This window comes from Chiloscyllium plagiosum, unplaced genomic scaffold (genome assembly GCF_037043375.1).
Source record: "Chiloscyllium plagiosum isolate Xiang-an unplaced genomic scaffold, Cpla_swu_hap1 HiC_scaffold_6, whole genome shotgun sequence".
In the NCBI taxonomy this organism is placed as follows: Eukaryota; Metazoa; Chordata; class Chondrichthyes; order Orectolobiformes; family Hemiscylliidae; genus Chiloscyllium; species Chiloscyllium plagiosum.
The window spans coordinates 70,081,989-70,109,954 of NW_028270144.1; the positions used below are offsets into that span (position 1 = coordinate 70,081,989).

Here is a 27,966-nt window from a genome sequence, read left to right on the forward strand (position 1 = left end):
GCTTTCTAGCCTTAAGAGGGAAAGGGTTGATGATGGGGAACTCCTGAAATTACAACAGGGGAGTTATGACTGGGTATTCTTTTCATCCTTTACTACTAAAAGTAGGGGAGTGGCAGTACTTATCCAGAAAAATCTTCCATTCACATTATTAGAGCAGGTGAAAGATGTGATACTTAAAGCCCTGATATATGGGGAGGAATATGGCATTTTAAATATCTACCGTCCTCCGGCGCATCCCCTCAAATCTTTGATTAGTGCTTTCTCTAAGTTGAATGCTTTTAGAACATGGCACATTATTATAGGGAGGAATTTTAATTGTCTTTTGGATCTGACAGTGAACAGAATGCCTTGTGGGCCCCCAACTATTTCTTTGCAGGCCAAGCAGGTGGTTGACTTATGCGAGGAATTAGGGCTGGTGGATATTTGGAGATGTCTTCACCCTACCGGCAGGGACTTCACCTTTTTTTCAAACCCACATAAATGTCACACGAGGATTGAACTCTTTCTGGCTCCCTCGGCCCTTCTGAATTCGATTATGGGTTGTAAAATTGAGAATATAGCTATCGCTGATCCTGCAGCAGTGTATTTGGAGGTTAAGGCCAAGAGTTAGGGGCTAGGTTTGCGGCACTGGCGTTTGGATCCTTTTCTCCTTAAGGGAAGTTATTTGGGTGGAACTGAGAAATAAGAAAGAGATGATCACCTTAGTGGGATTGTATTATAGACCCCCCAATAGTCAGAGGGAAATTGAGAAACAAACTTGTAAGGAGATCTCAGCTATCTGTAAGAATAATAGGGTGGTTATGGTAGGGGATTTTCACTTTCCAAACATAGACTGGGACTGCCATCGTGTTAAGGGTTTAGATGCAGAGGAATTTGTTAAGTGTGTACAAGACAATTTTCTGATTCAGTACGTGGATGTACCTACTGGAAAAGGTGCAAAATGACTTACTCTTGGGAAAGAAGGCAGGGCAGGTGACTGAGGTGTCAGTAGGGGAGCACTTTGGGGCCAGCGACCATAATTCTATTAGATTTAAAATAATGATGGAAAAGGATAGACCAGATCTAAAAGTTGAAGTTCTAAATTGGAGAAAGGCCAATTTTGGCAGTGTGAGGCAAGAACTTTCGAAAGCTGATTGGAGGCAGGTGTTCGCAGGTAAAGGGACAGCTGGAAAACGGGAAGTCTTCAGAAATGAGATAACAAGAATCCAGAGAAAGTATATTCCTGTCAGGGTGAAAGGGAAGGCAGGTAGGTATAGGGAATGCTGGATGATGAAAGAAATTGAGGGTTTGGTTAAGAAAAAGAAGGAAGCATATGTCAGGTATAGACAGGATAGACTGAGTGAATTCTTAGAAGAGGAGAAAGAAAGTAGGAGTATACTTAAGAGGAAAATCAGGAGGGCAAAACGAGGACATGAGATAGCTATGGCAAATAGAATTAAGGAGAATTCAAAGGGTTTTTACAAATATATTAAGGACAAAAGGGTAACCAGGGAGAGGATAGGGCCCCTCAAAGATCAGCATGGCGGCCTTTGTGTGGAGCCACAGAAAATAGGGAAGATACTAAATGAGTATTTTGCATCAGTATTTACTGTGGAAAAGGATATGGAAGATATAGACCATAGGGCAATAGATGGTGACATCTTGCAAAATGTCCAGATTACAGAGGAGGAAGTGCTGGATGTCTTGAAACGGTTAAAGGTGGATAAATCCCCAGGACCTGATAAGGTGTACCCTCAAACTCTGTGGGAAGCTAGAGAAGTGATTGCTGGGCCTCTTGCTGAGATATTTGTATCATCGATAGTCACAGGTGAGGTGTCGGAAGACTGGAGGTTGGCTAACATGGTGCCACTGAAGAAGAAGGGCGGTAAAGACAAGCCAGGGAACTATAGACTGGTGAGACTGACCTCAGTGGTGGGCAAGTTGTTGGAGGGAATCCTGAGGGACAGGATGTATATGTATTTGGAAAGGCATGGACTGATTCGGGATAGTCAACATGGCTTTGTGCGTGGGAAATCATGTCTCACAAACTTGGTTGAGTTTTTTGAAGAAGTAACAAAGAAGATTGATGAGGGTAAAGAAGTAGATGTGATCTATATGGACTTCAGTAAGGCGTTTGACAAGGTTCCCCATGGGAGACTGATTAGCAAGGTTAGATCTCATGGAAGGAGAAAGTGAGGTCTGCAGATGCTGGAGATCAGAGCTGAAAATGTGTTGCTAGAAAAGCGCAGCAGGTCAGGCAGCATCCAGGGAACAGGAGAATCGACGTTTCGGGCATAAGCCCTTCTTCAGGAATGAGGAAAGTTTGTCCAGCAGGCTAAGATAAAAGGTAGGGAGGAGGGACTTGGGGGAGGGGCGTCGGAAATGTGATAGGTGGAAAGAGGTCAAGGTGAGGGTGATAGGTCAGACTGGGGTGGGGGCGGAGAGGTGAGGAAGAAGATTGCAGGTTAGGAAGGCGGTGCTGAATTCGATGGATTTCACTGAGACAAGGTGGGAGGAGGGGAAATGAGGAAACTGGTGAAATCCGAGTTCATCCCTTGTGAACCCTCCAACCACAAGGGATGAACTCGGATTTCACCAGTTCCCTCAATTCCCCTCCCCCCACCTTGTCTCAGTGAAATCCATCGAATTCAGCACCGCCTTCCTAACCTGCAATCTTCTTCCTCACCTCTCCGCCCCCACCCCAGTCTGACCTATCACTCTCACCTTGACCTCTTTCCACCTATCACATTTCCGACGCCCCTCCCCCAAGTCCCTCCTCCCTACCTTTTATCTTAGCCTGCTGGACAAACTTTCCTCATTCCTGAAGAAGGGCTTATGCCCGAAACGTCGATTCTCCTGTTCCCCGGATGCTGCCTGACCTGCTGCGCTAGATCTCATGGAATACAGGGAGAACTAGCCATTTGGATACAGAACTGGCTCAAAGGTAGAAGACAGAGTGGTGGTGGAGGGTTGTTTTTCAGACTGGAGGCCTGTGACCAGTGGAGTGGCACAAGGATCGGTGCTGGGTCCTCTACTTTTTGTCATTTGCATAAATGATTGGATGCGAGCATAAGAGGTACAGTTAGTAAGTTTGCAAATGACACCGAAATTGGAAGTGTAGTGGACAGCGAAGAGGGTTACCTCCAGATTACAACAGGAGTTGGACTAGATAGGCCAGTGGGCTGAGAAGTGGCAGATGGAGTTTAATTCAGATAAATGCGAGGTGCTGCATTTTGGGAAAGCAAATCTTAGCAGGACTTACACACTTAATAGTAAGGTCTAGGAAATGTTGCTGAACAAAGAGATCTTGGAGTGCAGGTTCATAGCTATTTGAAAGTGGAGTCACAGGTAGATAGGATAGTGAAGAAGGCGTTTGGTATGCTTTCCTTTATTGGTCAGAGTATTGAGTACAGGAGTTGGGAGGTCATGTTGCGGCTGTACAGGACATTTGTTAGGCAACTGTTGGAATATTGCATGCTATTCTGGTCTCCTTCCTATTGGAAAGATGTTGTGAAACTTGAAAGGGTTCAGAAAAGATTTACAAGGATGTTGCCAGGGTTGGAGGATCTGAGCTACAGGGAGAGGCTGAACAGGCTGGGACTGTTTTCCCTGGAGCGTCAGAGGCTGAGTGGTGACCTTATGGAGGTTTACAAAATTATGAGGGGCATGGATAGGATAAATAGACAAAGTAATTTCCCTGGGGTCGGGGAGTCCAGAACTAGAGGGCATAGATTTAGGGTGAGAGGGGAAAGATATAAAAGAGACCTAAGGGGCAACTTTTTCATGCAGAGGGTGGTACGTGTATGGAATGAGCTGCCGAAGGATGTGGTGGAGGCTAGTACAATTGCAACATTTAAGAAGCATTTGGATGGGTATATGAATAGGAAGGGTTTGGAGGGATATGAGCCTGGCGCTGGCAGGTGGGACTAGATTGGATTTGAATATCTGGTCGGCATGGAAGGGTTGGACCGAAGGGTCTGTTTCCATGCTGTACATTTCTATGACTCTGATGTTTTGAAGGAGTTTCAGGAATTATTGACTATCAACTCAGGCACGGCTAATAGTCCATCTATACTGTGGAAGACTGCTAAGGCCTTACCTAGGAGTTTAGCTATTTCCTATTCAGCTAGCCGGAAATGACAGAAGGAGGAACAGCAGTGTCTACTTGAGACATGGTTGAAAGCCGTCAAGGCGGCACATTTTGTGTGGCCTTCGGTGACTAAGCTACAGCGGATCATGGCCCTCCGGGCTGCCTTGAATTCAATACTGACACAAAAACGCAAAAAAAACCTTCCTTTTACTAGACAAAGGCTGTTCGAATATTGGAATAGGCCAGGGAAGTATTTAGCGTACCTGACGAGGAAAAAAGTATGCCCCTCAATCCACTACTGTAATCAGAGACAGCGCCTGGGTCCTTACATATGATGTTAGAAAGATTAATGAGGCTTTTCAGAGCTTTTACTCTGAACTGTATCGGTCTGAAGGTTGCAAGGACAGGAGGGCTAAAAGGGAGACCTTTTTTAAGAAACTGGACCTCCCAGGGGTAACCTTGAAACAGGCCTCTCTCCTTAATGCCCTGTTGACAGTTCAGGAAATACAGGAGGCAGCTAGCAACTTCAGAGTGGGAAAGCGCCTGGCCTTGATGGTCTCCCGGGTGAGTTTTATAAGGAGTTTGTTGGGATTCTGTCAGGTTGATGTTGGAGATGTACAATCACTCCTATATGCATGAATGCCTACCACCATCTTTGAGCGAAGCTAGTATTTCCCTAATTCTTAAGAAGGGGAGGGTTCCTGAGGATTGTGCCTCATACAGGCCTATCTCTCTATTAAATTCAGATTTCAAGATTCTGTCCAAGGTCCTGGCGCTGAGATTGGAAAGAGTGTTGCCCCATATTATTAAAGAGGGACAGACAGGCTTTATAAGGGGCCGTAGGTCCTCTAATAATAGTAGAAGGTTGTTGAATATGGTTCAAGCTTGTCAGCAATGATCGCTTCAGGGGTTGGTGATTTCCTTAGATGCAGCGAAATCACTTGACCGGGTGGAATGGCCGTATCTTTTTTATGTTTTAGAACAGTTTGGGTTGGGTGGAGTCTTTGCTAGGTGGGTGGAGGTTTTATATCGCCACCCTCTGGCTGCGGTCATGTCTGGGAATTTTAGGATTGGTAGGGGTAATCAGCAAGGCTGCCCCCTCTCACCGTTGTTGTTTACATTGGTGATAAAGCCGCTGGCAGAGGCCATTCGTCAGAACGTCCACATAACCGCTCTGGAAGTGGGATTGAAAGCACACAAGATTACACTGTACGTGGATGATGTCTTTCTGTTTTTAATCAAACCCAATGACCTCCGTACCCTATTTGATACAATGTATCAATTCATTTGGGGCTATTTCAGGACATAAGATTAACTTTGCAAAATCGGAGGCTATGCCTTTGGGGAACGTTAAGGATGTACCAGAAGTCGAAGGTGGCCCTAAGTTCCATGTTAAGTTGTCACGGGCAGGGTTCAGGTACCTAGGCATTTTTATTACCCCCAAGTTTGATCTGTTATTTCGAACTAACTTTGCTCACTTGTTTGACAATATTAGGCGAGATCTCCAGAGATGAGAGGCTCTTCCAATTTCATGGCTGGGCCGAATATCTCTCATTAAGATTAATGTCCTTCCTCGTTTGCTTTGTCCCATGCGTATGCTCCCTATAATGTTTCCCAGGTCAACGCTGCAAAAACGTTTGGGGTGGTTTGGTTCCTTTGCCTGGTATCATGGTAGGCCCCTCATCAAACTTACTAAATTGCAGTTGCCTCATGGAAGGGGCGGAGTTGATTTCCCAGACATCAGGAGGTATCAATTGAGTTCCCTGCTGTCCTTTGTCTGCGATTGGGTAGGTCCAAACTCAATATGGCTGGATATCGAGGCCTCCCAAGCAAAGTGCCCTCTTATTAACCTGTTGTTCATGGATAAGATGAAGACAGTTATGGACCATTGCCGGAACCCCATTGTCATTAGTACAGACAAGGCATGGAGGGCGATGCGTCAGAGTGAGGGTTGTTTATCCAATACTTCACCATTTATGCCTATAGTTGGCATGCCAGGGTTCTGACCAGGGATGATGGACTCAGGGTTCAAACTATGGGCAGCGAGAGGAGTTTCTAGTTTGGAAGACTTGTTTGAGGGGGAGATTATGATGTCTTTTGAGCAACTGAGCCGCAAATGCGGGTTACCCAGCAGAGATCTTTTCCGTTTTTTTTCAGGTTAGGGATTTCATCCAGAAGAAACTTTGCTTCTCACTAAGCCCTATAAGCCCAATACAGAGAGGTTATTGCTACGTTCCACAAGGACCCTTTCGGTTCGTGCCCTCTATTGGCTACTTGATGGCAGGGCCTGGCAGGATACTAACCGGTTATCAGAGGTCTGGGAGCAAGAGCTGGGAGTGGAGATCTCTTCTGAAAAATGGGAGAACACATGGGAGAATACTTGAAAGATCTCAATCTGTAATAAGACATGCGCTACACGGTTAAAAATTCAGCACTGGGCTCATCTGGCACTAGACCGTCTGGCGAAGTTTAAAAAAGGGGCATCTCCAGTGTGCCCCAAATGTAAAATAAGTGTAGGTACTCTTACCCATTTCTTCTGGACATACCACAGGCTCCGTGTTTATTGGAGCACTGTGGCGGGAGAGATAGGGAGGGTATTGAGGACTGAAGTCAAAGTAGACCCGATCTCGCTCCTCTTAGGTTTACCAAATTTACCATCTTTAGACGGGCGTGGGAAGAAACTATTTAATATTCGTGCACACTGTGCACAGAAGAATATTCTGATGAACTGGGTGTCTGAGAAGCTATCGGGCTTGCTGGGATGGCAGAAATTAATTATGGAGCACATTCCCTTGGACTTTTTTACAAACATGGTGCACCACACAACAGACAATTTATATAAGACATGGCAGCCCTACTTGAGTTATTTGGATATAGATTTATCAGTTATCTTAACTAGGGCATTTGTTTAACCAGGATGGTTAGATTTGTCAAGCCCTGGGCCCTTGTGGGTATTTCCCGAGTTTATACAGGTATACATGCAATGCTCCTGTTCCTTTGTTTGGGAGCTTTGCGCTGAGCATAGCTATTTTGTATTTTGTGGGGTTTTTTCTGTTTTTGCTTTTCTTTCTTTTTTTGGTGTTGCTTTGTACAGTGTTAGGGTTTGCTTTGTATTATAGGGTAGGTTAACAGTTAGTAGATAGTAGTTGTATTGTAATTTGTGTTTTTTCTTTTTATTATACTGATATTTGTTTGTTTTTTTCAATAATTTTATATGTTTGTAAAGTTAAAATAATTTGCTAATAAATTTATTTACAAAAATAACTTGCTGATTTTACACCTACTTGTATGCTTGCAACCTCCATACCGTGAATTGCCTTGCTTGTTGGCACTTCATTCAGAGCCAAAGGCTGTCTTTACTGCTGTTCTGAAGAGTTTTTTTTTAAGCACAGACACAAGTTGCCTGTCACTGTTGAAATGGTGGTTGGGAGTGTGGTCCAGAAACATCTGACTGTATGGCAAACAAGATGTAACACTTACAGTAGGTGCCAGCTGCCTGAGTAGCAAACATGTTCATTCAACAAATTGGACATGTCAGAAACTGTTGGGGGTTAGTCCCAAAGGGTCTGTTAGAGATCATGGGCATAGTCCATACACAGACCTTTGCCTCTGTTGTGGTCAGCCATTTGTTCAGGATGCTTAAGGTCCAGGGATCTCTCCTGTACAACCAGCACAAGCTGACAGGGATCTGGTCAGTCAGGTCTAGGAGCTGACTGAACAAGTCAGTCACAGTTCAGGGCAGTCCTGAGTGTCAATCTCTTGAAATTTCCAAAGAATTTGGAGACGGTGGAGAATCAATGGTAGAACGGGTTTGGGGAATCTAATCTTGGGAGGGGAAAGAGACATTTATACTCAAGGGGATAAGGATGGTGATGCATGGGGACTCTTGAGTTGAAAGGTGGGATTTCAGAACAGCATCAGAGAGCATGTAATCTATGCTGTGGGGTAATTGACTGTGGCCTATACAGATGGAGCACAAAGAAACATAAGACCATAAGTAAGGCCATTTGGCCAGAGTCCACTCCGCCATTCAATCATGGCTGATGGGCACTTCAACACCACTTATCTGCACTCTCCCCATATCCCCTAATTCCTTGTGAGATTAAGAATTTATCAATCTCTGTCCTGAAGACATTCAACGTCCTGGCCTTCACAGGCCCACCACTCTCTGGCTAAAGAAATATCTCCTCATTTCCGTTCTAAATTGACTCCTTCTAATTCTAAGGTTGTGCCCATGGGTCCTAGTATCCCTGCCTGACGGAAACAAATTCCCAGTAGATGCAAAGGTGCTAGGAATGGAGGTCAGGTTCTGTATGTACTTTCCAACTTTCCATAATAATTCACAAGCCCAAGGAAAGACCTAAGATCCAGGAGAGACATGGAGCGGGGCACCTTTGATCGCCCTCACTTTATCTTCCAATGTGTGTAACCTGCTCTTGTTCACTCTGTAGCCCAATTAGATCACTTGAAGTGTCTGGAACACATTTATTTTCCCTTCTAAGGCACACACCTGCCTTGGAGAAACGTCTAAGGACTATGTCCAAATTCGCTAAATGGCAACCTGGGGTACACCCGGTAAAATGTTCTCCATTATCTGCTGAAAAGTTACACAGGCTGACGATACCCCATTTATCCGGCTGCGAAAAGCCATTTAGCATTTGTTTGAAATCCCCACAAAGGTGAACTGACCCATTAGGCTTCATAATCAACATGACCAGTGCTGACCATTCCACAAACTGGACTTGGCAGACATCAGCAAGGTGTAGTGCTGGAGCTCAGGGGCAGTTGGGGAGGATGAGTTGAAATTGTTTGTTGAGTACCGTGTGTGAAGGCTGACAGTATGCAGCATGAGCTGTATTGCCAGCCATTACTTTCCCTTCTCGAGAAGCAAATGCTATTAGGAAACAGCTGAACTGCACCCAGGATGGGTGTAGTGTGTATCAGCTTGATGGCTGAAAATACAGCGTCCATGTTTGCTGGATGGTAGTACTTCATAGAGACCAAAACATAAAGCTGTTTATGACATGCAGCTACTGTTATGCAGATGGGGGTGTACTGTACTTTTAAGAGAGTTGAAAGGCTTAGAGAGGCACAGAGTGTACTGGAAACTTTTAAATGTAACATTTGGTCGAACAGCTAGATTAGCTGGGTTACCTGGAGACAAAAAAAACCTCAAATTTGACCAGTTTAAATTATGTCCCAAAATAACAAAATTCAATCAAGTTTGAATTTGGTATTTTGACAATATTAATACCAATGACACAATCCAATGTCTTGGGGGTCTAAGACTGGGAAAAGTTGAACAGTTAAGAGAGAACAGCCAAAAGACCAACACATGTAGGCTGCTAGTAAGAACTCTCTGAGAGGTACCTGTTTAGAGAAGGAGTTTGCACGGAGGAAAAAAAACATCGACACTGACCTGGAGAGCAAATCTATAAAGGAAGATACAAAGAGAAGAATTGACAGTTGGCTGGTTTTGAAATTTGAATTTTTTGGTAAATCCTAATCGGGGACTTTTATTGGACTAGTATTATAGAAGGGAAAGTAAAAGATAGGTTAGAGGAAGGAGTTTTAAATAGTTGTTAATTATTCTCTGATATAGTGAAAGAAATAAAATTACTTTTTACTTTAAATAGTTCTTGGCCTCTTGAATTTTCATAGGTTACTGCACAGGATAAATCTTTTCGGTGTTGCTGGTTTGAATTAAGCAGGGGGGTATACCTGTGTCGTAACACTATACTGGATTTGCAATCATTGCATCACCAATTGCATTCAGTTTGAGGGTACTTAGGGGTCAGGTGATGATCAATGGCAATTAGATATGTGCTTACAAATCTAACTTGGGTATTTCAATAATAGTGTAATTATCAGCGATGATGGTATTAACGGCCAGTCCAACTTCCCAGGGTGTGTGTGTGTGAACCATGCAAGGACTTTAAGTGTCATGTACAGTGTCAGGATCAGTGACTGATGTGGGTGTAAAGTCGGGAGGATCAACCCCACCTCCCTGTGGCCCAACGTTTCAACTCCCCCTCCCACTCCCACTCTACCGAGGACATGCAGGTCCTGGGCCTCCTCCACCGCCGCTCCCTCACCACCCGACACCTGGAGGAAGAACGCCTCATCTTCTGCCTCGGAACACTTCAACCCTAGGGCATCAATGTGGACTTCACCAGTTTCCTCATTTCCCCTGCCCCCCACCTTACCCCAGTTCCAACCTTCCAGCTCAGCACCATCCCCATGACCTGTCCTACCTGCCTATCTTCCTTTCCACCTATCCACTCTGACCTCCTCTCTGACCTATCACCTTCATCCCCATCCCCATCCCCATTCACCCATTGTACTCTTTGCTACCTTCCCCCACCCTCCTCTCTGACCTATCACTTCCATCCCCAACCCCATTCACCCATTGTACTCTTTGCTACTTTCTTCCCACCCCTACCCCCCTCTCTTTTATCTCTCCATCCTGCAGGCTTCCTGCCTCTATTCCTGATGAATGGCTTTTGCCCGAAACATCAATTTTCCTGCTCCTTGGATGCTGCCTGACCTGCTGTGCTTTTCCAGCACCACTCTAATCCAGACTCGGGTTTCCAGCATCTGCAGTCCTCGTTTTTACCTAGGAGGATGGCGTAGCCCATTCTTGCTGACACGTGATGATCACTCAGCTACCATGGTATGTTCAGGATAGTGTATAGTGTTGAGGTAGAATGTGGATGTCTAATATAGACATGACCCCATTACCTGCATCCAGCATGGCTCACTGTATGGTAGTGTGCTTAGCCCTCATCTGCAGGGTTCGCTATCAATGATTGTTCTGGTATCTAAGAAATTCTCCTGCCCTTTCTGTGCCCATCTTTCAACTAAGCATGATAGGCCCTGCTGTGCAGATATAATGCTGCCCATGCCTCAACAAGGGTTTTTGATGGAGCAGAGTATAGGGCTGCTGAAGATGCGGATCTACAGCTTGGTCCAGTCTTGGGGATGCCCACAGAGTGTTGCATCCACCCCTGGCATGCTGGGCACTGCACAATTGGAGCAGGCACTAAGGCAATATCATGAATGCAGAAGGATGGATCAGTCTTCTGAGGAGGAGAACAAGGACACTGGGGTAAAGGATACTGATATGATCCATATCAGAGATCAGCTGAGATGCTTGCTACCTGCCAGAAAGAACCTCAATGACACCTGCTTCCAAGAGAATAGCTGGTTCAGCACACGATTCTAAACTGTTCCAGTTTTTTGGTCTTAATTCATAAACCTTGTTGGCATTGTAGAGGTGACTTTCAGCTTCTGTTGGCTTTAGTTTTTGCACTCTTTTCTGATTTGTAAATAAAAAATCACATATGTGTTTGTATTTGTCTGATTGCTTCCCTTACATTGCAGTGGGAAGATACTGCCCTGTATAATGCTGGCTTAGAGGGAGTTTAGACAGAATGTAATGTGTGTGGTGTGGTGATTGAACAGCAATGGAAGGTAAGAAAATGGGGTTGCATATGTGAAGAAGGGTCAGATATCCCAGCTATGTTCTGTCCCGTAGTGATTGCTGTGTCATGACATCCTCATTGTGCAATGATTGACAAGATTGATAATGCTTGTCAGGGTGCAAGGCTACCTTTTAAAGATGGCTTCGGTGCAAGAGATGCTGGTCTTTGGGCAGATATCTGCTGGAGGGGCAAAAGTTTGTGGAAAAGGCGATGGTGAGCTGGGGTAAAAATCTGAATGTGAGAAGTGCCATACAGGCAAGATGGGCAATTAATGAGGTGAGTTTGGTCAGGTACGACAAGTGATCTTGGTACACCTGGTGGTGACAAACCTCCAAAAGTAATCACTGCAATTCAGGTTTGCCAAAAGATGTAAGATTCAGCCCAGAGCCATCTTTAAAAGGTAGCCTTGCACCCTGACAAGCATTATCAATCTTGTCAATCATTGCACAATGAGGATGTCATGACACAGCAATCACTACGGGACAGAACATAGCTGGGATATCTGACCCTTCTTCACATATGCAACCCCATTTTCTTACCTTCCATTGCTGTTCAATCACCACACCACACACATTACATTCTGTCTAAACTCCCTCTAAGCCAGCATTATACAGGGCAGTATCTTCCCACTGCAATGTAAGGGAAGCAATCAGACAAATACAAACACATATGTGATTTTTTATTTACAAATCAGAAAAGAGTGCAAAAACTAAAGCCAACAGAAGCTGAAAGTCACCTCTACAATGCCAACAAGGTTTATGAATTAAGACCAAAAAACTGGAACAGTTTAGAATCGTGTGCTGAACCAGCTATTCTCTTGGAAGCAGGTGTCATTGAGGTTCTTTCTGGCAGGTAGCAAGCATCTCAGCTGATCTCTGATATGGATCATATCAGTATCCTTTACCCCAGTGTCCTTGTTCTCCTCCTCAGAAGACTGATCCATCCTTCTGCATTCATGATATTGCCTTAGTGCCTGCTCCAATGGACATTTTATCATGGACATTTTATCAAGTTGAAGAATCACGAACCTTGAGTGTTAACTGTTTCCCTCCTAATCTGTTGAGTATTTCCAGCATTTTCATTTTCTCTTTTGATAAAGACGAGATACTGCAGAGCTTATTAGTTACTCACTAAACATGGCAGAAAGCATGCTGTTGCATTTTTAGGTATAAGTACATTTTTAATTAGAGTCATAGTCTCACAGCACAGAGACAGGTTCTTTGGCCCAAACTGGTCAATATCAACTAAAATGTCCATCCCCATTTCCCTGTACTTGGCACATATTCTTCTAATCCTTTCCTATCCATGTATTTATCAAAATGTACTTTAATTGTTGTTAACGTACCCACCTCAAACTCTTCCACTGGCAGCTCATTCCATATACGTACCACCCTCTGTGTAAAAATGTTGCCCCTCATGTTCTCTTTTATTCTTTCCCTTCTAATCTTAAACTGCTGCCCTCTCATCCTGGATTCCCCAACCCTGGGAAAAAGACTAAGTGCATTCATCCTATCCATGCCTCTCATGATCTTACACATTTCTATAAGATCCCCCCTCAGTCCCCTACGCTCAAAAGAAAAAAAACTCCTAGATTGTTCAACCTCCCTATAACTCAGAACACGGAGTTTTGGCACATCCTTGTAAAGTTCTTCTGCACTCTTTTCAGTTTAATAGCATCCTATAGCAAGGTGACCAAACCAGAACACAATACTCCAATTGTGGCATCACCAGCCAGTTTAGCTCAATTGGCTTAACTGTTGGTCTGCAAAGCAGTGTAATGCCGACGGCATGGGTTCAATTCACACATCGGCTGAGGTTTTCATAAAGGACTCTCCTTTTCAACCTGTCCCCTTGCCTAAAGTGTGGTTGTCCTCAGGTTAAATCACCACCAGTCATCTCTCTCTCTCATGTGAGAGCAACCCTATGGTCTGGTAAGACAATGGCAACATGACTATTACTGGAATAGTACCTGATCAGTCATAATTGCTGCCAAACAATCTCTCAGACCTGAGAGTTTTATGTGCGGAATCTCATTCTTTCAGAATTTATTTTGTGCTTGAGTTTTATTTTAAGCTCTCTGTCAATGTCTCTTAATTATCAACCTCTTCTTTCTCTCCCAAGCTTTAAAATTAAATCATGTGTACAAATATTGTTGGTAAATGCTGCACTGCATAGTCTCATTGTGCAATGATTGGCAATACAATCTGGACCATTTTGTTCACAATAGCTCTTTCCACCCAATACATCAATTTTAAATTCCTAAGGTTTGGTAATCTCTCTATGATTTTGTTCCATCTTATGCTGTCAACATCTTCCAGTCAGGTAGACAGCCCCCTGCCCCCTTGTGCTAACATTATCATTTATGGTAGAAATGCCTACTATTTCCCAGTACTTTGAAATACAGCTCTTAAATGCCCTGGGCTTGCTACATCTCCACACACATTCAAACATTTCCATTGAACCTACATCTTTGATCACTGTTTCAGTCACTTCTAATAACTTTTCTACCTTCTCTTTTTAAAATTCCTACATGGGATATGGGTATCACTGGCAAGGCCAGGATTTGTTTCCCTTCCCTAACTACCCTTGAACTGAGTGGCTTGTTAGGCCACCTTAGAGAACACTTCAGCACGCACAACCAGAACACTTCGAGGTGGAGATTTCTTTCCCTAAAGGACACCAACAAACCAGATTTTTTTTAAAACCAGATCCTTTTAATGCTTCACAAAAGCATTATTTGTTCAATTTAAATTCCAACAGCTGTCAATGTCAGATTTGAACTTACCTTCTTAAAGCCTGATACTATGCATAACTATTCAGGTAATAGTCAAATTGCCATACTCTTACCAGACCATAAGGCTGCTCTCTCATTAGGAGGAGATGACTGGTGGTTATTTAAACTGAGGGCCACCAAACTTCAAGTGAGAAGAGAGGTTGAGAAGGAAAGTCCTTCAATGGTAAGCTCAGCTGGTGCAGGAACTGAACCCAACCTGTCGGCATCACACTACTTTGCAAACCAACCATTCAGCCAATTGAGCTAATCTGGCCAGTTTGTAGATCTGTACAGTTTAGAAAACTATAATTTGGATTTAATTTTTTGCAGTGGTATAAAATCAGAAAATCCATTTTAACTGAAACAAACCTGTGTTTTTTTAAAGTAATCTAATCCTCTTCCAATCTTGATCATCCATCCATTGTTGAATCTGTCACAGAAAAAAAAATTGTTTTACTCAAACTCCAGGAAAATACTGCTTTCTGAAGAAACATGCAACAAATGGTAATGAGGACATTTGAAATATTCTCAAAACATCAAATATTATGCATCCATTAAACATCATTGTATAAATATGTTCAGAAAAGAAAACTTGCAAGTCTAAGTTTGTAAAAGAGTTATTAAACTAGGCACTTGAAAGAACTCCAGAAACCTATTAGGAAACTGAATATTCCCATTGTATTTAAGTCATTCTATATATCTTCAATTAGGGAACAAAGGAGTTGCATAAAAAACAAACATATATAAAGTTTGACACAGTCTGTTGCTCATTTCACTTTAAAGTTTTGTGAAAAGAGGAAAAAGAATGGGACTTAAGTATTGCTGCTACATTGTAAAGAAATTAAACAAACATCTAAGAATGTAGAGAAACTAGCTAAACCCAACAGGTATTGCTTTATATTAATGGAACAATCAGCATAAATGAAAGGACATCATACTACAGGTTACTGGACTGATTTCTGACAATGGCAAAGATTACATTGTACGCAAGTTAGAATTAGAGTAGCACAGTAGAGGAGGAGACTGCATTTGCTTTACAATCCATATAGTGCCCCCCACTTTCCATGCTTCTCAATGATTTGTTTTCCTCTTTCAAGCATTTATTGATTTCCCTGTTGAAGGCTACTACTGAATTTGTAACCTGCCATTCTGTTGGACAGTGCAATCCAAATCCTATCCAATCAGAGTCATAGAGATGTACAGCATAGAAACAGACCCTTCGATCCAACCCGTCCATGCCAACCAGATATCCCAACCCAATCCAGTCCCACCTGCCAGCACCCATCCCATATCCCTCCAAACCCTTCCTATTCATATAGCCATCCAAATGCCTTTTAAATAATGCAATTGTACCAGCCTTCACCACATCCTCTGGCAGCTCATTCCGTACACGTACCACCCTCTGTTGAAAAGGTTGCCACTTAGGTCTCATTTATATCTTTTCTCTCTCACCCTAAACCTATGCCCTCTAATTCTGGATTCCACCACCTCAGGGAAAAGACTTTGTCTATTTATCCCATCCATGTCCCTCATGATTTTGTAAACCTCTATAAGGTCACCCCTCAAACTCCGACGCTCCAGGGAAAACAGCCCCAGCTTGTTCAGCCTCTCCCTATAGCTCAAATCCTCCAACCCTGGCAACATCCTTGTAAGTCTTTTCTGAACCCTTTCAAGTTTCACAACATCTTTCTGATAGGGAGACCAGAATTGCACACAATATTCCAACAGTGGCCTAACCAATGTCCTGTACAGCCGCAACATGACCTCCCAACTCCTGTACTTAATACTCTGACCAATAAAAGAAAGCATACCAAATGCCTTCTTCACTATCCTATCTACCTGCGACTCCACTTTCAAGGAGCTATGAACCTGCACTCCAAGGTCTCTTTGTTCAGCAACAGTCCCTAGGACCTTACTATTAAGTGTGTAAGTCCAGCGAAGATTTGCTTTCCCAAAATGCAGCACCTCACATTTACCTGAATTAAACTCCATCTGCCACTTCTCAGCCCACTGGCCTATCTGGTCCAGATCCTGTTGTAATCGGAGGTAACCCTCTTCGCTGTCCACTACATCTCCAATTTTGGTGTCATCTGCAAACTTACTAACTGTACCTCTTAGGCTCACATCCAAATCACTTATGTAAATGACAAAAAGTAGCGGACCCAGCACCGATCCTTGTGGCACTCCACTGGTCATAGGCCTCCAGTCTGAAAAACAACCCTCCACCACCACCTTCTGTCTTCTACCTTTGAGCCAGTTCTGTATCCAAATGGCTAGTTCTCCCTGTATTCCATGAGATCTAACCTTGCTAACCAGTCTTCCATGGGGAACCTTGTTGAACGCCTTATTGAAGTCCATATAGATCACTTGGTAAAAACATTTTTCTTCATGCCCTTGATCAGTCACCTTAAATCTGTGCCTTCTGATATTGTCACTTCACTAGAAACAAAGATGAACTATCTAAATTCTTCACAATTTCAAATACATAGGCCAAACTTCCTTTAGCTTTCTCTGCTCTAAAGCAACAACCACAAAATTTCCAATCCTGCCATGTAAATGCAATCCTGGTATCAATGAAGTAAATTTCTTCCACACTTTCTTGAAAGCCTTCATGTCCTAGAATCCCACTACTCTGCCATAAGACCTGAACTAGAGAAAAGCTCAGAAACGAACTACACTCAAACACGATCAGACAAGGTTAATAAAAAGTAAATATAATGCAAAGTAATGCCGATGATCAGGCAGTCCAGAACAAGGGGTCAAAGTCACAGTCTAAGGTCTGGGATAGGCCAATTAGGACAGATGAAGAGAAATTTCTTCACCCAGAATGTTGTGAGGCTATGAAATTCTTTGTCACCGAAAGCAACTGAGGCCAAAGTTTTCAAGAAGGAATTAATATAGTTCTTGGATTAAAAGGATCAAAGCAGGAATAGGATCAGAACTGAATAATCAAACATGGTCACAATGAATCTGACTGTGCCTTCCTCCATGTCTTGAGACATTGTACAAGATGCAATGCGTCATATGAATGTTTGTTGAAGAAGAAATAGCAGGATCAAATTTTAATTGTGTTTGAACCAATCCTAGCATAGTCTTAATTGCATTTTGGAGGGGAGATGAAGTCACATCATCCTGACTTGAAAACAAAACATGTTGAAAATAGGCAATTCTGATATTTGAACAAAACCAAATAGTACTTGAAATGACATGAATAATATCACAATTCAAATAGAATACAACATGACAAAAAAACTACCTGATTTCTCGGTCATGTATCGAAGAGGAATGGTTCACATCCAATTTTACCCCATAACTTTGTAATGACTGCTTTATCTCTTCAAGGCCACTGATTTGCTGTGAGTTACCACCATTCTATAATACATGAAAGAGGAAATAATACATACATGTTGTGTTCACTAATGGAATGAAACCAGTAATGTAATATTAATAAACATTCCCAGATGCATGCTTACAATAAAAACAGGCTTATTTGTAGAACCCTTAAAAATAAGGTAACTAATCAATCACGTTTGGCATTTCCTGAAATTCTTTTCTCACTGTTCCTCAGTGATGTCCACTTGTAGCATTTACTCTCCATAACTGAGTAAGTGGATAATTGACAGGAAGCTTATGGCTATTATCCCAATGGAATGTGTAGCTAGGTAATACATAAAAATTGCCAGGCCTCTCCTGCTCTTACATCTGATATGCAAATCAAACACAAATTTGTTGAATGAACAAATGCTTGCAGACATCTTAGTGACTTGTTAAAGAAAAGACTGGTGAAGGATGATTGTAACTTCTCTGCTCCAAGGTGCATATCAATTGCAGCTATCTTCCAGTCAACAGGAGAGAATGAAGGCCCATTACTAACTGTAATTTAAAATGGCCACTTACATTTCATGCTGGAGCCTATGGGTCTCACTGGGGAAAGGGTGAGCATTGTCAGGACTGCACAGTATTAGGGAGTAGGGAGATGTGTTGAGGTTACTGTCGAACTGGAGGCTTTGATTTTTAGCTGATTTTCTCAAAAGCTACACCTCAGTAAGCTTTACACCTGCTAGGAACGGCTCTAAATTAGGGCCTTCTTGTGCTCCAGTGGTAGCATTCCTATCCTTGGACCAAGAGTCCCGGTTCAAGTTCCACCTGCTCCAGAGGTGTGTAATAACAGGTTGATTAGAAAAAAATGGGTAAAATGAAAAAAAAACTTCAAATTAAATCAATTTGAAAAAAAGTTGCAAACAGCTCATTTCTGCATGGCTATGGCAATCTCATTCTCATTGTAGAGAATCATGCAGCAATCTGGCTGAGAAAAGGTAAAGCCTGCAATCACACGTTTAAGCTTCATGTGCACATGGACACATTGGGTCTTCAAAGTCCCAACTCAAAATAGGAACTTAACTTGAGCTTTTACTACATCCCATAATTGGAAATTTCAAGGCAAAGTTTGCTCTCAGATGCTCTACCAGAAGTCTTTTTTAGTTCCCATAACGACAAGAATAAAAATCCACTGACAACTCTTCACTGGTAAAATTTGGTTCTCCCTCCCTAGGTTATGTTTTCTTTGTCCACCTCCTCACAGTTGATACAGCAATGATTGTGAAATGTTGTGTGGGGTGAAAAAATATTTAAATCAAGATTTATTCTGTTTGGAAAAAAATTGAGGGAATACAAAAACAGTGCACGAATTATAAAAGATACATAAATAAACATTGTCAACATTAATGTCAGAGACATTGTTTATACTCCAACATGTTACACCATCCAACACTTTACAGAATCCACGAGTTGCAATTCTTATATTGAATTTATTTCTGGTTTACAACGAAGACAATGGTTTTTAATATTCGCACTACAATACACTTTAAATTACCTACATTGTCAAGAGAAGTCAGTAGATGGATAGTTTTTACTTTGCAAGGTCCTTTTAGAAGCAACTCACAAAATCTCAAGAAGTTGTATAGCTATAAAATAAAATGTCACAAAATCAGTATAAAGTATTGGTTTTTAAAACAGTGGTGATAGATTTGTCTTTCATTAAATTGAAAACTGTCTGCTTCAACATTTTAGTTTACATTAATCTCAACAGTTTAATGTTTTGATTATATTTGTAAATTGTTTAGATGGCAACTGGTGTTTCTCAATTCAGTAGTCCCTTACCTCCTTTCATTTATTAGTTGCTCAGAATACATTGAGTCTATCATATTTGGTCTGTAACTGTCCTCTGTCTGATAAATTGAGTAAAGGTCAAGATGCCACAGTCCACAGAAGACCATCTGAGACTGATCTCTTATAGACAGACAACTACTGGTGATTTAACCTGAGGGTCACTGAGCCTCAGGCGAAGAGAGAGGTTGAGAAGGAGAGTCCTTCAATGGTAACCTCATTTAATGCAAAAATTAATACCACACTGTTTGCATCATTCTGCATTGCATACTAGCTGTCCAGTGAGTTAAATTATCTGACCCCCTTTTTGGTAAATTGAGTAAAATCCTAGGCATTAATATAAAACAGCACTTCCCTTAACTCACCTGCTTTGAAAATATTAGCATTTGGTAGATCGTTAGTAACAAACTGACAGCATCAATAGTCTTGCCAACTAACTGAAGTTAAGCCAAAAATACTTATTGAAGTACAACTTTTAATGGAACTTTAGGTTGCTTTTCACCTGATGAACATGCCTAATGTACGGATCTTCTACCCATACTTCAGTAACAAACTGATCCAAATATGGTTTGAATAGTTTTTCATAACTAAATCCAGTAGCGTCTTCTGCAATTTTGATCTGTTCATGATATTTCCCTTCTGAAACAGATAATTAACAAAAGGTTGTACAAAAAAAATCATAACTTTTTAATAATTTAGTGACACAGCAAGCATTATAATTGTCATACACACACTTCTATATTTCCAATGAAGTATTCTACATCTATATAGCGTAACATGGTTGACTACCATCCAGGAATTTCATTTTAAGCCGGTGCTTTGGAAATGTGGATTTTATATGGTAAAACTATTTAGCAAATACATACCAATGTACTTTCCGAATATCATATTTTCAACCATTGTACAGTTTCATTTTTAATGCGAATTTGAATTGCTTTTATGGCTAAAATGCAGACATTATTACAGCTATTACTTTTTAGTACTATCACCTTGACTCCAATTAGTTTGTTATTGGGAAGAAATGCATCTTGTTTAGCAAGTGATAAAAGGTAACAAATATTCTAACATATATTTCGGTAATTAAGTTTATAAAGACCATTTTATGATGGTAAATTCAGATATCTCAAAGAATATTTTGCAGAACCAAGTCTGCAGAACCAACCATGGCAGTTTAAGAATTTGAATTTGACTTAAAAAAAATCAGAGACCCTCTGAAGAGTAACCCGCTCAGACTCATTTCCCTACATTTACCCCTGACTAGTATATCTAACACTGTGGGCAATTTAGCATGGCCAATTCACCTAACCTACACATTTTTAGATTGTGGGAGGAAACTGGAGCATCTGGAGGAAACCACAGGGAGAATTTCCAAACTCCACACTGACAGACGCCAGAGGCTGGATTTGAACCTGCGTCCCTGGCACTGTGAGGCAGCAGTGCTAATCACTGAGCCACCGTGCCGCTCAAGGTTCTCCAAGGCAGCTGCTAATGTCTTCACGGAGGCAGCCAGATGCTATATAAACTGATATAAATTGATGGAGTCCTCCATTATTCAAGTCAGTTTGCACAGTATCTCCAACAAACTGCTTCCCCAAATCTGCCTGTGCATTAAAATGACATTCTTAATGGCTGCCACAACAATGGGATCTCCGGCATGAGACTGACCAAGTGCCTGTTCTCTGACAGTACTCTGGAGTGCCAAAAACCTTGGACTTTTCCTGGAAACATAGAATCCCTCAATCAGCTGTGGAGACATGGCAGTGATGTACTCATCCAAATGTGCTCAAGGGATCAATGGGTATGGGGAGAAAGTGCAAACAGGGTATTGAATCATATCATTAGCCATGATTGTATTGAACGATGAGCAGACTTAAAGGATTGAATGGCATGCTTCTGCTCCTATTTTCTATGAAGGCACAAGACAAAAATATAATCGAATACTCTCCATTTGCTTAATCAGTGTAACTCCATTCATGAAGTTCAGCAGCCTGCAGAATTGGTATTGCTTCCGGCATCATCAGTGGCTCAGTAGTTAGCACTGCTGCCTCACAGCGCCAGGGACCCGGGTTCAATTCTCGCCTTGGGCGACTGTCTGTGTGGCATTTGCGAATTTCCCCCCATTTCCTCCCACAATCTAAAGATGATCAGGTTAGGTGAATTGGCCAGGCTAAATTGTCTGTAGAGTTAGGTGCATTAGTTTGGGGGAATGGGTCTAGAGGGTTGGTGTGGACTAGATGGGCCGAAGGGCCTGTTTCCACACTGTAGGGAATCTAATCTAATTTCTAGTGGGCGGCACTGCTGCCTCACAGCGCCAGAGACCCGGGTTCAATTCCCGCCTCAGGCGACTGACTGTGGAGTTTGCACATTCTCCCAGTGTCTGCGTGTGTTTCCTTCAGGTGCTCCAGTTTCCTCCCACAGTCCAAAGATGTGCAGATCAGGTGAATTGGCCATGCTAAATTGCCTGTAGTGTTAGGTGAAGGGGTAAATGTAGGGTTGCACTTCGGCGGGTCGGTGTGGATTTGTTGGGCCGAAGGGCCTGTTTCCACACTGTAAGTAATCTAATCTAATTACCTCCCTCCATGACGAGTTCACATGAAGTGACACCAACACCGTCAGCTGGAACCAAGAATGAGAAATAGGCTGCTGGTATTTTAGTTGAGAGTGTGTTGCTGGAAAAGCGCAGCATCCAAGGAGCAGGAAAATCAACGTTTCGGGCCGAAGCCCTTCATCAGTGTGTTGCTTTTCCAGCAACACACTCTCAACTCTGATCTCAAGCATCTGCAGACCTCACTGTCTCTCTGCTGGTATTTTACTTTAGCTCTTTCATTAGTCAGCGAGCAATGAATCCAATGTTATTTAGACCCTTCAGCACAGATGACAAATCAAATATGGATTTTCCTTGTCATTTTGTTTTTTTAAAAGAAAAGTACCAAATCAAATAATGAATTGTCCATTTTGACTTGTCAAGATTTGAAGTATTTACAGATGATCCAAACATAAAATTTTGTTGAAATCATTACATCTGACATATGGTATCTGAAATATAGAAGATGTATATTTTTGACTACATTCATTTGACTACTATGCCTTTCATCAGGTTATTCAACTTAGCTACCTTCTTTGAGCTTATTCAGCTGGGTTTTAATTACTTCTGCTCGATCCATGTAGGTACTAATCTTCTGTCGATAGTAGACTTTTTTTGTGTCATCCTTTGTTGCTATCAAAACAAATGAAAATCTTTATTTAGCTTGTCAGTTGTTTAATATATGACAGAATCATTACAGCACAAAAATGTATCTTGTATGCTGCATTCTTTTTCCCCAATACAAGCCGAACTGCCTCGGAATCACAAGTCACCAAGTGTGTTTTCAACACAAATATATATATATATCTGTTTATTTTGTTCACGTCACTCCAAACTTCTGGTAGCCTGCTTAATACTTTGTTTTGCTCTTCTGCTGACATTTGTCATTGGCTGCTGTGCATTCCAGTGAGATGTTGTTTTCTTGCCCCATCACCTTTAACTTTAGCCATAGAAGACTACATTTTCTGTCATTCAACCACTTCTGTTTTCCATCTTCTAAGGCCTTTCTTTAGTTCTTGTCTCACCCACTCCTTCCTCAAACCTATTGCATTGCTAGCCTTTTCTGATTCTGATGAAAGGTCGCAGACCAGAAATATTAACTTTATTTCTCTTTCTACATAGACGTTGTCAGACCTACTGATTGTCTTTCTCTCTAGCATTTTGTTTTAGTTTCAGATAGCTTGCATCTGCATGTTTTGGCTTTTCAATTCATATATTCATCTGTTGAGGCGTCATTTACTGAAATATTTTTGCACAGACAACACGAACACTTTGGTACTGTTCAGACTTTGAGTGATACCAGGCATTTCAAAAACATAAAAACGGAGGATGAATTCTTACTGATATCTACATGTATACTTTCTAGCAGGACTTACTAGTGATTGATTAGCAGAACATTGTTAGGCTAATCTGTTTCCTTCAAGTAGTCCAACTGCATCATCCTTTCTTTACATGAGTTTTATTTCTATTTATGTCATTTTTGCTGAGTCTCTTAATGACTTAATAATACAGTACTGACCAACACATGGATGAGCTTGACTTTTAAGGTATAGGAAAAGAAGTGGGCGGCACAGTGGCACAGTGGCTAGCACTGCTGCCTCATAGCGCCAGAGACCCGGGTTCAATTCCCGCCTCAGGCGACTGACTGTGTGGAGTTTGCACATTCTCCCCGTGTCTGCGTGGGTTTCCTCCGGGTGCTCCGGTTTCCTCCCACAGTCCAAAGATGTGCAGGTCAGGTGAATTGGCCATGCTAAATTGTCCGTAGTGTTAGGTAAGGGGTAAATGTAGGGGTATGGGTGGTTTGCGCTTCGGCGAGTCGGTGTGGACTTGTTGGGCCGAAGGGCCTGTTTCCACACTGTAAAGTAATCTAATCTAATCTAATCTAATTGTTGTTTATTGAATGTTGCAGAAAGTCAGAGTTTAAAATATGGTCGGTAAATTTATTTTACACCATGAATCACTAAGGGAATGTTAGAAGCTCTGTTACCTTTCAAAACCTGCAAAAGAAGATCAATTCCTTCTTGATAACAAACCAATGAACTCTGCAAACGGGACTCGTTGTCTAGCTCTACAGCCCTCTTCAGCACACTTGCAGCTGAATTTTCCATTCCCGTCAGCACACTCTGAGACATTGCAGCAGTATCTATAAATAATAGTTAACAGAATATTAAGTAGAATTTTTAAAGTTGAAAACTGTTCTAATGCATTTTATAGATCAAATATTGAAACAAAACTGACAACAAATCTCAGATTGATAATTAGAATGAAATACAATTTTTTTGATGATTAAGATAGGTTTAAAAACACAATAAGAAGCTGGGAGCAGATGAGGAGATGTTTAGAGAGGAGTTCCAAAAATCATAGATGAGGCAGCTGAAAGCTCAACCTTAATGTGGGATGAGACATACCAAAAGAATCTGAACATGCAAATGAAAATTTTAGATTCAACGCACAGGGACTGGGAGACAGCACAAGGTGGTGTGAATGAGGATGGTAGGCAACAGGGATTGGGCCTTAATGTAGAGAAGGACGGAAACACCCAACTTCTGGCAAGTTTGATTTTGTAGCGAGTGGAAAATAGAAAGCTGGCAACAAACATATTGTAGAAACCCAGTCCATTGATAATCAAAGAGTGGTGGGATTGAGATGGGACTGGAGTGACACAAGTTGAAATCAGCAACTCTTTTTTTCATTCATTCATGGGATGTGAGCATTGCTGGCTAGATCAGCATTTATTACCCAGAAGGCAGTTAAGAGTCAACCACATTGCTGCAGAGATCAGATGTAGGCAGACCAGGTAAGGATGACAGATTACCCTCCCTAAAAGGGCATTAATGATGCCGGATAGGATTTTACTCCAATCAACAGTCACCATTCGGATAGCTTTTTATTTCAGGATTTTATTGAATTCAAATTTCACCATTTGTGCTGGTGGAATTTGAACCCATGTTCCTAGAACTTTACCTAGGTTTCTGAACTATTTTCCAGCAACACTGCCATTATGCCACAATCCCACTTAGTCTCTTTTCACCTACACTTTGATGTCCTCTGGCACTTCAACACTTTTCAGTTTCCTGGTCCTATCCATCTTCTCTTCACAATCAATGTTCAGTATCTCTAAACCTCCAATCCCATCAGGATGTTGAGATGGCTCTCCACTAATCTATGAACTGTGGCCCAACAAATCTTCATCTATCACCATCTTCTCTACCTGGTTGTACTTACTCTCGTAGTCACTCAACTTGCTTCCTCCAAAAAAGATGCTTTATTATTAATAAAGATTTGTTCTAGTCATATGCAGGTGCTCAACCTCTCCTGTTTTTCCAGTATTTGATGATGGTGTTGTTTCTAGTTCTCATCCTAAACTGGAAAGTTTAATCAATGTCACTTTCAATTTCCACCTTTCCCTCAGTGTTCATGAAATGCATCTCCAATTTTCTTTTCTTCCTCACCTTCCTGTCTCCATTTCTGCCTCCTATCAAGAAATATACAAATGTCCCTTCCAAGTGAAACATAAATTTAGTATGCTATACTCAAATTTACAATGCAGACTGATATACAATGGATAGACCAAATGTAGATTGGATGAACTTTATGAAACAATGGAATAAATCTGTTCAGTCTATATATGTAACCCTGTTTCTGGTTGCTTATCATTTTAATTTTCCACCAAGCTTCCAATCTGACCTCTCTGTTCTTGTTAGCCTGTGGTGTTCTAAACTCAACACAAACTCAAGGGACAGCATCTCACTTTTCAATTAGCCTCTTTATAACCTTCTGCATTCAGTGGTACTGTCAACAATTTCATACCAGAACCGCTCAGCATTTACCAAAGCCCTTTCAGAAAGTTGTACATTTCAATTATCTCCCATAACTCTAAACTAAAGTCCAATTTACTCAGGTTCTCCACATAAGCTAATCGTCTCATCAGGAACCAATCTAGTGAACCTTTTCTGTATCACCTCTGAGGCAAGTATATTTTCCTTAAATATGGAGACCATCACAGCAAGTGTAATCTCAAAGTTCTTTACGTTTGTAGCAAAACATCTTTATTCTATACTTCTATGCCTTGCAATAGATTCATAGAGATGTACAGCACAGAAACAGACCCTTTGATCCAACTCATCCATGTCGACTAGATATCCTAAATTAATCTAGTTCTATTTGCCAGCACTTGGCCCATATCCCTCTACACCCCTCCTATTCATGTACCCATCCAGATACCTATTAAATGTTGTAATTCTACCAGCCTCCACCACTTACCCTGGCAGTTCATACCTTACATACACCACCCTTTGCATGAAAAAGTTGCCCCTTAGGTCCCTTTTAAATCTTTTCTCTCTTGCCCTAAATCTATGCCATCTAGTTCTGGACTCCCTCACCCCTTGTCTATTTACACTATCCATGTCCCTCATGATTTTATAAACCTTTATAAGGTCACTCCTCAGCCTCTGATGCTCCAGGGAAAACGCCCCGAGCCTATTCAGTCTCTCCCTATAGCTCAAACTCTCCAACCCTGGCCACATCCTTGTAAATGTTTTCTGAACTCTTTCAAGTTTCACAACATCTTTCCTATCATTTTCATTCTTCATCGTTTCCTGCATGTGTATGCCTTTTATCACTATTTCTTCTACAAGTTATACAGTCTCGCTGAATTAAACATATTGAAATTTTGTGTCTTTTCAAAAATAAAATCTGCTTTTCTGTCTTACGACTAAAGTGATTAACCTAAACATCCCCATATTACACTCCATCTACCATCATGTTGACCACTCACTCAATCTGTCTCTATCTTCTTTGCAGGCTCTTTCTGTCTTCTTCACAGCTCACATTTTCATGTTACTTTGCATTGTTAGTAAACTGAGCAGTATATTAGTCTCAGTCACAATTAATGTCATTAATATAGATTGTATATATTTGAGATTCCAGCACAGGATACAGTAGCAATCCAATGGTTACAGCCAGTCTACTTTTAATTGATAGTTTTAATCCTACACCCATACTAATGTTTTACCACAGCTTCTACAGCCTTTACTTTGCATACAAACTTCTAATTTGGCACTCTATCAAATGTTCTTGAAAAAGCATCTTCTGGTTTCCTTTTATCTACACTACTAATTACACCCGCAAAAAATAATTTTGCAAATGGGCGGCACGGTGGCACAGTGGTTAGCACTGCTGCCTCACAGCGCCATAGACCTGGGTTCAATTCCCACCTCAGGCGACTGCCTGTGTGGAGTTTGCATGTTCTCCCCGTGTCTGCGTGGGTTTCCTCCGGGTGCTCCGGTTTCCTCCCACAGTCCAAAGATGTGCAGGTCAGGTGAATTGGCCATACTAAATTGCCCGTAGTGTTAGGTAAGGGGTAAATGTAGGGGTATGGGTGGATTGCGCTTCGGCGGGGCGGTGTGGACTTGTTGGGCCGAAGGGCCTGTTTCCACACTGTAAGTAATCTAATCTAATCTAACTGGTTATCAACAGTCATTCTGTTTCCCTAACTTCTAATCTTCCTTAAACAAAGCTGTCTCACTTAATTCCATCCTGCAATAGTTTGTAACCATACAACATATTCTCTAGCTATTTTATATCTTATGTATTTATACACTTCTTAGTTATTTGGTTTTTTTCTCCAGTCTCTCACTCTCTAACCTCTTGAAATAAATATGAATGCTTGTTTTCCTAGCACTTTTCACAGCCTCAGCACATCCAAAATGTGTCTCAGCTTTAAATTTGAATTGTAAGTGAACATGGTTGTCCAATATGGACACAGTTAACCTTTTTAAACACTCATTTTAAGGGTATGTGGGTAGAGAGAGAATGGTGGGGAGTTGGTTTCTCTGGGAATAGCAGCTCAGGCCAAGCATATGTTACTCTGGGGTGCTCAGCATTACAG

At 41.7% G+C, this 27,966-nt stretch overlaps 1 protein-coding gene across 3 annotated transcripts in view; it reads right to left on the reverse strand.

Annotated features, from left to right (window-relative positions):
* Window positions 1–27,966, reverse strand: part of mitd1 (MIT, microtubule interacting and transport, domain containing 1) — a 42,540-nt gene that overhangs the window by 12,688 nt on the left and 1,886 nt on the right. For 2 of the 3 annotated variants that reach the window (XM_043691675.2, XM_043691676.2), the window contains exons 2-7: window positions 24,064–24,219; window positions 22,608–22,709; window positions 19,995–20,131; window positions 19,204–19,290; window positions 17,583–17,698; window positions 14,696–14,756 (exon numbers count right to left, since the gene is read on the reverse strand). In XM_043691675.2, the coding sequence (XP_043547610.1) occupies window positions 14,696–14,756; window positions 17,583–17,698; window positions 19,204–19,290; window positions 19,995–20,131; window positions 22,608–22,709; window positions 24,064–24,208 (648 nt within the window). In that variant the 5' untranslated portion in view covers window positions 24,209–24,219. Of the gene's footprint in view, window positions 1–5,302; window positions 5,920–14,695; window positions 14,757–17,582; window positions 17,699–19,203; window positions 19,291–19,994; window positions 20,132–22,607; window positions 22,710–24,063; window positions 24,220–27,966 lie in introns of those variants that run through there. The other variant, XM_087988087.1, reaches the window with a different exon arrangement.